This window comes from Dermacentor variabilis, chromosome 11 (assembly GCF_050947875.1).
Source record: "Dermacentor variabilis isolate Ectoservices chromosome 11, ASM5094787v1, whole genome shotgun sequence".
In the NCBI taxonomy this organism is placed as follows: Eukaryota; Metazoa; Arthropoda; class Arachnida; order Ixodida; family Ixodidae; genus Dermacentor; species Dermacentor variabilis.
Window position 1 is genome coordinate 54,420,778 of NC_134578.1, and position 8,764 is coordinate 54,429,541.

The 8,764-nt window shown below is 46.7% G+C and overlaps 1 protein-coding gene across 1 annotated transcript; it reads left to right on the forward strand.

Annotated features, from left to right (window-relative positions):
• Positions 1-1,060: 1,060 nt before the first annotated feature.
• Positions 1,061-4,995, forward strand: LOC142563830 (uncharacterized). The gene is made up of 3 exons (XM_075674474.1): positions 1,061-1,154; positions 3,373-4,011; positions 4,842-4,995. Exons 1-2 carry the CDS (start codon positions 1,143-1,145, stop codon positions 3,979-3,981), a joined length of 621 nt encoding a protein of 206 aa, XP_075530589.1. The 5' UTR covers positions 1,061-1,142; the 3' UTR covers positions 3,982-4,011; positions 4,842-4,995.
• Positions 4,996-8,764: the final 3,769 nt, after the last annotated feature.

The window sequence follows — 8,764 nt, forward strand, 5'->3', positions numbered from 1 at the left end:
TGATAGGACCGCGAAAATCCGGTGTCCGATACGCCGTGTGATGGGTCTGAGAAGCGTTGTAACATTAATAAACCCGTTGTAAGCGTGCTGAAGCTGCCAGAAAATTGCAAACAATGTTTGACTCAGCGCCACTAGGATGCGTTAGTAGCCACAAGCCTGACTCCTGTGAAGCCCACGCCTTGTAAATACTTCAAAACTTAAAAACAGCACAAGTTTTACTCGAGTAAATGCGGTAACCCAGCAGGGTGGGTCTGTATAACGCCGACGATGCTATATCGGAGGTAAAGAACCAAGCTTAACTTCCGCCTTCTCCCGCGATGCGGACGTCGTATATTGCACGTAATACTGCGTTTGACTAGGCCGGAGCAGCAATTCTTTATGCCGCTGAGGATACCGAGATATGTCGGCATAACTAACAACGCGAACGCCGTGAGGTGGGGCAGGATTGGTTGCTTTCGTTCGGTTCTTTCTTTCTTTTTTTCTGGGGGGAGAGGGGAGAGAAGGTTTAGCGCATGGCACGCAGGGGCGAAGCAAGAATTACACAAGAACACGATTCGACCAACCGGCGAGAAAGAAGAAGCGCGACGGGTGGCGTTCCAGAGACGCTACGAGCGCGGCGGAAGCACAGAAAGAGAAATTGAGCAGCTCTTCCGATCTAGGAGGGATAGCTGCGCGCAGCTTTCCGAATAATGTTGCACTGCGGCTCTTCGTTTTCTCCTGTATTGCCGTTACACTTCCCCCACGCGGCGTGTCGTTTAACTCGAATTCTAGGATCGAGATAAGCGGAGGAACTGTGCGCGCGTCGCGTTCCGTTTGCCTATGCTCTCGCTCTTTTGCGTTGAGGAAGCGTCGCTCTGGGACGGTCGCGGCAGGGACCCTCCTCCTCGCCGCTTGATTTCTGTTCAAAACGAAAAGGGAGGACAGACATCGGAAGCTATGAGCTTTAAGAGAGGGGTGTACCTGCCCGGAGTGGTGGCACGCCTCCCTCTTGTCACGTGGGCAGAAGGGAACACCGGGGCAGGGGGAGGGGGGGGAAGTCCGCGTCGGTTGGGTATAAAAGCGCGTCTGCTTCCGTGCAGAAGACGCACATCTTCCAAAGTCTCTTGCTCGCTTGTGCTTTGAGCAACCGGCCAGCCTTCGCCATGAACTCCCTGGTAAGCATCTGCACTTAAGTGTCCCACTCTTCGAAGGGCCTAACGCTGCATTCGGTTTCGAGGACTTCTTGATTTCATCGGTTGCCAAAGTTTATTTCACTACCACTGGAGCTCGCGTGTTCGGTCGCTAAATGTCGTGCACTTTTGAGATCAGTCTCGAAGTTCGAAGGAGATCACCCCAATAGACACTAATTTTTACGAAGGTTCCGAGTTGAGACACAAATACAGTGACTCCCTGGATCCCAAAAGCAAAGTTGGTGAATTGTTGGCGCTTCAGTTCACCTAAAACGTTGTTGGCGCATGATTGTGTACATATGATTCTGGAACCGTATTTAGAGCTAATTCCTACACAGGACTGCTGCGACACCAAATCATCCAGCAGCGTACATCTTACACTGCAATGGCACAAGTAGGCTCAAAGCCACATTATTTATTTAATAATCAATGTAACCGCGTATAGCTAATTCGAATTTTCAAAACAACCACATTCCGATAGCTCGAACTTTCGTATAAAGCGCTCGGAGTATTACAACGTAGTTAACATAAGCGCTATGGATTGGTCGTTTCCGAGGCGTGACATGGCGTTCGAATGTTGGCACTTATCTCTAGCGTCTGATGGAGTTTTCTAACAAACGGCGACATTGTGGCCGCTGGCAAAAGTAGTATAGTTTACGAACTTTCAAAATATTTATCTTAAACTTGGGATCACGCGACGTTAGCTCCGGCCATCCAGCTTGCAGAAAGCACTCGTTGAAACATGAGTGTTGGATGGAAACAAACAAAATGAAGACACATAACTGCCAGGCACAAGATTCTTGGAGCTCTTCATTATAAATGAAACGTTGAAGGCAGTCAACAAGAACGACGCTAATTTTCTGGAGCTCTGAAAACAAATTCTTGATAGTGATGTCTCGTAAAACGCCGTCAGCAGCAGCAGCAGCAGCAGCAAGATTCGCCGCTTAGGAACGAGACAGCACAAAACCAAGGAAATATCTTTTTTTCGGGGTCAATGGACTCAGCGCATCCTAGTATGTCTCACACAGGCGTTACAGTTGTGTGTGGTTTTCTGCAACATCATCGCTTGAAATTCTGTAATAATTAATGAGAAATCGCATACTACACATTATGCAGAGTACTCGAACATTTCGTTCATAGCGTAGGCGTAACACATGCTTCAGGGCCGACCTGTACTGGTGGTTACATTCTAATGTATATTTTAACTGGATCCATTACTCCAGGGCCTTTCCGCTCAGGACAGCACCAACAAGGTTTTGTTAGTGTTCCCAATTAAGTGGCCATAATACTCAGTCACCATGAACGACATCATAAACACCAGCACAGGCCTCAAATTATTTTTGATCCTGAATCTGTAAGGATGAGCTTGTCATAAATAATTGTGATGTGCAAGTCCTCTCCAAAATATTCAAAAAAGAAAGAAAACGATGACGTGAAATAGCAAGAACCTGGCAGGGCACTACTCTGTTGTCAAGTCCATGTCTTTGTGGATGAATTAAACGTATACAAGGTTCGAGTCAGGCGCACAGTCATAGCTAATCATAGAGTGCGGGGAAATGACTTGGCACCAAGTAGAGGTTCTCGGGCTGCCCCTACGCACAAAGACTGAGCGCAGGGTTTAAAGTGAATTATGGTAGAATATTGTACAATAAAGTGAATTAGGCTGCATTAAGGCAGACTAAAGTGGATGAAGGTGAACTAGGGCTGATACAAATTAGAGGAAGGTGAATTAAGGTGGATTTAAGTAGAGTTTCTATTTAAGGTGATAACTCGGACAAGTCATCATGCTTTCGCCTTCAAATCACGTAAGGATACGTAAGTGACTGCCTACTTCTGTTGATATAGAGTGTAAAAAGTAAGAATGTTCATGGGGACGCGGCTTTCTATGCAAGGCAGAGTGATGATGACACAAGTAATGCAATGCAAACCACCAGATGGTTCAATGCCTTATTCTGATTGGCTATGTACTACAACAGAAGTAAAAGTGAAAGGCTCAGCTAACACACAAGTTGCATTGAAAAGAAAACAATCTGATTCGTACAATAACACGCGCGTAAGGGTAATGAAGCAGGAAAGCATTGAAAACAGCAAAGCAAGTGTACAGAAAGTACGCCCACGAAGCGTTACAAAATGTTCATAACACAATGTGGAGTACAGAGAGAAAATGAGCGAATGAGCGTTCTGTGCTTCCAAATCGTCGCAGGTCTGCAGCGTCCTGCTAAGTGTCCTGGTTGCCAGCGCCTTCGGAGGTTTCATTGGAGGCGGCGGCGGTGGACTAGGCGGCGGTCTGGGTGGTGGATACGTTGGTGGAGGTGGTCTCGGTGGCTACGGCGGAGGCTACGGCGGAAGCTACGGTGGAGGCTACGGCGGAGGTCTCGGAGGCGGCGTCGGTTTCGGAGGTCTGGGTGCCGGTGGCCTCGGTGGAGGCGGCGGTGCCGTCGGTGTCGGAAGCAGCGTCGTCCTGCTCAGCGGTGGCCGGGCGGGTGCCGGCAAGTCCGTGGCCGGACCGGCCTTCCTGGTCCGCACTGTACACCACGTCAATCAGGTCAGCGGCGGCGGAGCCGTCGTGGCCCACTCCGGAATCGGAGGCGTCGGCGGAGGCGCCGGCGTTGGAGGTGCCGGTCTCGGCGGTGGCTTTGGAGGTCTCGGAGGTGGCCTCGGAGGTTACGGAGGTGGCGTCACCTATGGTGGCTATGGTGGTTACGGGGGCTACGGCGCTGGTGGATACGGTGGCTACGGTGGCTACGGCGCTGGCGGCTATGGCGGCGGTGGTGCCGTCGGCAAGGTCGTGCTCGTCAAGCACCACAAATAGGCGTCCACTTCTAGTATCTGCCACATTCTGGTGAGTTACTTGGTAATCTCACTTTGAAACTTGAAAAAAATATATTGAAATGTATGCTTCGGGCAATATGCATGGGTGGGTCCCAAGGCAGGACGGTGCGGCTCAAATCTGAAACAGTTTAAGCAGTAAAAAAATCTTGTTGCTTTCTTGAGACACAATGATTGGTTGAAAAAGATGGTGTAAGAAAGCTCAAAATTTTCTAGATGTACATGCATCAGGAGCATCTTTCTATCTGTCCAAGTAATACTTAAACGAACGAAAGTGCAGATTTACCACTCGGGTAGGCTTTTGTACGTGTATTTTAGCATTTGATGTGTAGAAGTGATATGACTCACACAGCTACAATCGCTGCGCTTGTGTATATACATATGTGGCTATCACTCGCATTGAACAATGTCGTTGTTGTGGTGAACAATAGAGAAGTGATAGGTTCCGACGCCTTTATATATTAAGTTATATGCTGTTTATTGGAAATCTATGCACTATATCGGTATCTCGGATCTTTGTGGAAGATTTTCATAGGTGCACGTGCGAAGCAAGAAAATTCGGAAACTTATCTGCATGGCTTGTTTAAGAGAAATTCATTAAAGTGTCTGCTGCACGCTTGTAACGACAGGTATGAAACCTAATACCAAAACAGAATTTGACCAGAGTTGAATAATTGTTTCAGCTATGGCAGCGTACGCCACAGAAGCGGCCGCTTCTATTCTATATCATATCGTAGTGTGCGTAGCACATCTACGAAATTCTGCTTCCACATGTGCGGGAACCACTTCGGTCTGCGTCCAATTGTGTTACTCAAGCTTACCCACATTCCTCTTTCTTTACAGCGTGAAGAATCTTTCAGCGAAAGCCGTACAATGGCGGCCTCTGCGGGAAAACGTTCACAGCTTACACCTGCCATCTAAGTCGAAGCGATGACCTCAACAGTGCAAATTATGTTCGTGACTCGTGTAAATATATGCTGACGAGGGCAGCGTCCCTCGTCACCAGAAAAAAAATGTTTCGCCTTTTTCATTTTCAACGTCTACTTGGATGGAACAAATGACTTTTTCTGTAGGCATTGTTTCGGGACTCTGCCAGAGCTCTGCAAAAGATTCTGAGTTAGCGAATGAACACATGATGTCAATACGCAAAATACAACAATCCCGGAACCTGCATGATAAAATAACACATCTAGTCGTTATTTTCTGTTATTGTTCTTGCTTTCTCGACAATACTGCATCTCTTGATGTAAAAAAAAAACTTCTTTTCGACTAACTGAACCTCGTCGGAAGCGCTGAGAATTTTGACCAACTTTCGTGAAGATCGAGGCATCCACATTATATGGGCGCCCGCACACTCCTCCTTTCCCGGGAACCAAATAGTGCACAAGCTGGCTCGAGAACTGACGGGCCGAGCAGGTGACACGCAACAAATACTGGGAACGGAGAGAGACCGGATGACCAGCTTTAACGACATCAAGAAACACTATAAATTTGGAAGGGCCCATTTCCTCCCGGCACACTCCTCGCTAAGTAGACTGCAAGCGACGGCATGGCACCTCTTGCAAGCAGATGCATATACGAACCCAGTGGCCTACCCCCGCTGCTGCCCGGAACTTTACAGGGACAGATGTAAAATTCTCCCAAGGAAGGGCGGACCTACAACATATGGTTTGGGCTTGTCCTCGGACACTCACACAGAATAAAATCCACAATACCAGAGAGCAGTGGGAGACCACGTTGCTCAGCTGTGCACTGGAAAGCCAACTTGAGGCAGTCCAGCAGGCCGGAGATGCCGCCAGGGCCCAAGGGCTTGAGGCTGTCATCTAGATAGAGAGGCCTAGGCCTCTACTCTCCTGTCCTAAAAGAAAGCTTATTCATCCTCCTCTTCTTCGTCTTCCTTCAACAAACTGGAATCGGCCTAAGTGTACTCGGAATGCGTTGCAAGTACATCCGAGATGGGGCTGGCTGATAGCGTTACGACAACGTGACAATACCTTAACAGTAAGTTACCAATCGCAACGGTTGTGAAAGAGCAGTCATTGCGAAAAAAAGGTAAACAATGCTGGCATGACAATATGACCATGCCCTTAATCACGACCTAAGCCTACACATAATCTTGCTTACAGAAGGTCGTATCCGGCTATAGAAATTTATATTTCCTTTATTTTTAGAGGGACATGTAAAACATGTTGCCGCTTTGCAGCATGAAGGCGTCCAAAATGTACATAACATATGATGCTTCATGGTACCTAAGTGTTTTCTTAAACCCTGACGGTGGCGCTTTATTGAAACGTCAGAAAACGTAAGAGACGACCCGCGTTGTGTGGCGTTGGGTTGCACAAACGTGCCTGCAGTTACTGGACAAGGCGCAGTAACATACATTTATGCGATTTTCTTTTGTTAGCGATTTCCCTTGCGGCCCGCGTGCGGCGCGGATGCGCATCGGAAGTACGCATAATTACTATCGCAATAAAAAGCACTCATCGCGTAGCCTGTTTAATTTTATTTTTCTCAAATCGCTAGGAAGTCACAATGAACTTCTAATGTCGAGTTTTGCAGCCGACTTTGCTACGACAATAATGGTCATGACTAAATACACTTAAAAACACTCGCTTAACATAAATTTCCGTCAGAAAGATTATTTGGCTAAACTTATCATTCAACTTTTTTTGCGTAAACGTTTAATCCAACAAATTTTGCGAACGCGATGCCTTCCTTCAGTAAACTTATTCTAAGCAGAGTTCTCTTATAGAAGCCTAACGTGATATTAGAAATGACGTTCTATGCCATGTGCTAAATAAGAGTGATGATGTTTTTCAATCTACATCTAATGAACACTTCGTGTCCATCGGTGTGCATCGGACAATCCAAAACTTGTAGGGAGGCTCATCCATCGCGGTTCGAACAAAACGTGCTTCCGAAACGATGCCAGCAGCCGGCAAACTTGTGTGCCCGAGCACTTTTGTGTTTCAGAGTACAAAAGTAGAGCTTGCCCTTGTGCACGGTACGTAATAGCGTGTGCGACCTACATCAAATATTAGGCCATGAGGTGCTTCGCTATGTACAAGCAGTAACGAAGACATTTTTCTTTTCGTTCGTCCCTAATTTTCACCTGCGCGATCCACAAACCTTGCACTTGTTAGAAATATGAAAGACCTCAAGACATACGTACATCTACTGTATGTGGGGAGGGGAGGGGGTAGTAGAAGTGTGTCCTCTAGAGTTCTGTATATTTCAGACTTAACCTTCACAGACATACAGGAGGCTATCATGCATGGCCTCACAACCCGTACGATGGAGACTATTCATAACCACTAGTGCATAAAATGCATTTAATAAAGCAGCAATGGTTAAATGCAACAATGTTCGTTAAATGTTAAATGTAAATAAAAGCAGCAATGGTTCGATAAAGCAGCAACAAAGTGCTCTGTTCTTCCATCTGGCCGGCTCGGCTTGTTTCTTGCTTTCTTTGCTGCGCTGTACCAGATTTAGAATGTTTTTAAAACAACAAAAGATAACAGACAGCAAATATATTGGCTTACCTGCCCGCATCCTATTCTGAGTCGATACTCAGTTCTCTGTTGCGGATAGCTACAGTCGAACGCACTTGAAAACGAGGTACAGCGGAAGCCAAAAGAATGTTACCTGCTTCAGTGTACAAGGCTTGTGAGTTTCTACCGAAATATACTCACCGTAGCTATTTCCTGCAAGTCCGTGAGGCCATATACTATGTTTGCTAACCACCATGCCATCTCCTCTGTTAACAGGCGTCGTTCCCTAGTCGTGATCATTGATCGCGATTTCACGTGAACCCCACAATGCCCATAATTCAAGAAGAGGTCGTCATCCACTGCCCTCCTACTACGAATGTTTGAGGCATATAAGTGCGTGCTACGCACTTATATGCCTCAGAGTGGCTGCACAGAGTGACCTTTCTGTGATATTAGTACACAGTGGTCCAGTGCTATGGAACGCGTTCAGAACAAATATTCGCGCTTTTAAAAGTATATAAGGCTCAAGCCCCATCGAGGTGCATCAGCCTCCCTCATTGCGCAGTAACTACTGTGAGAGATAGAGCAAGATATAAGCTTTAATGGCATGCTAGAGATGCTAGCCTGGCTGTTCGCCTGACATGCTACTCCAGGTGGCGGGTGATGACTATGTTATAGACAGTGATGTATAATTAACAGCTCATACAGTCACACACACACGTGACGGTTGCCATTGTGAAGGGCCATGCGGTCACGATGTGTATCACTGCCGACTCTCTGAGAGCATACATCTGACACAATTGGAGGTTACAAAACTGTAATTTTCCTTGCTTGCAAGCGTGGCGACGACGTGGAACATTTTTTTTTCATTTATTGGCTGATCACCACGACATCCTTCAGAACAATTCACCCACGGCAAGACCAGTGCTTTTTTTGTGTTGCCTCGCAACGCCAATTATGCGTCTCATAATTTAAGATGTCACAAAAGATGCCGTAATATCTGCATTGGCTTTCAACCAAATGTGATTACTTTGCCGCGAGAGGCGTATGTGACTGCTAGCACATTGCACCGACGGCTCCATTTTCTTGGAGAGCTGCTGTGATGCCGTTATCATTCCGCTTTAGTAAGCAATGTTCCATTTCATAGTTACGACACTGATGGCCACTGATCTTGATTGTCTTCTTTCCGTTACTACTTATGTCATCGAAGAAGCACCGAAAAAAAGGAAAAGTGCTTTGTGATTCGAAGCCAGTGCTTCAGAGCTTGCTGAAAGC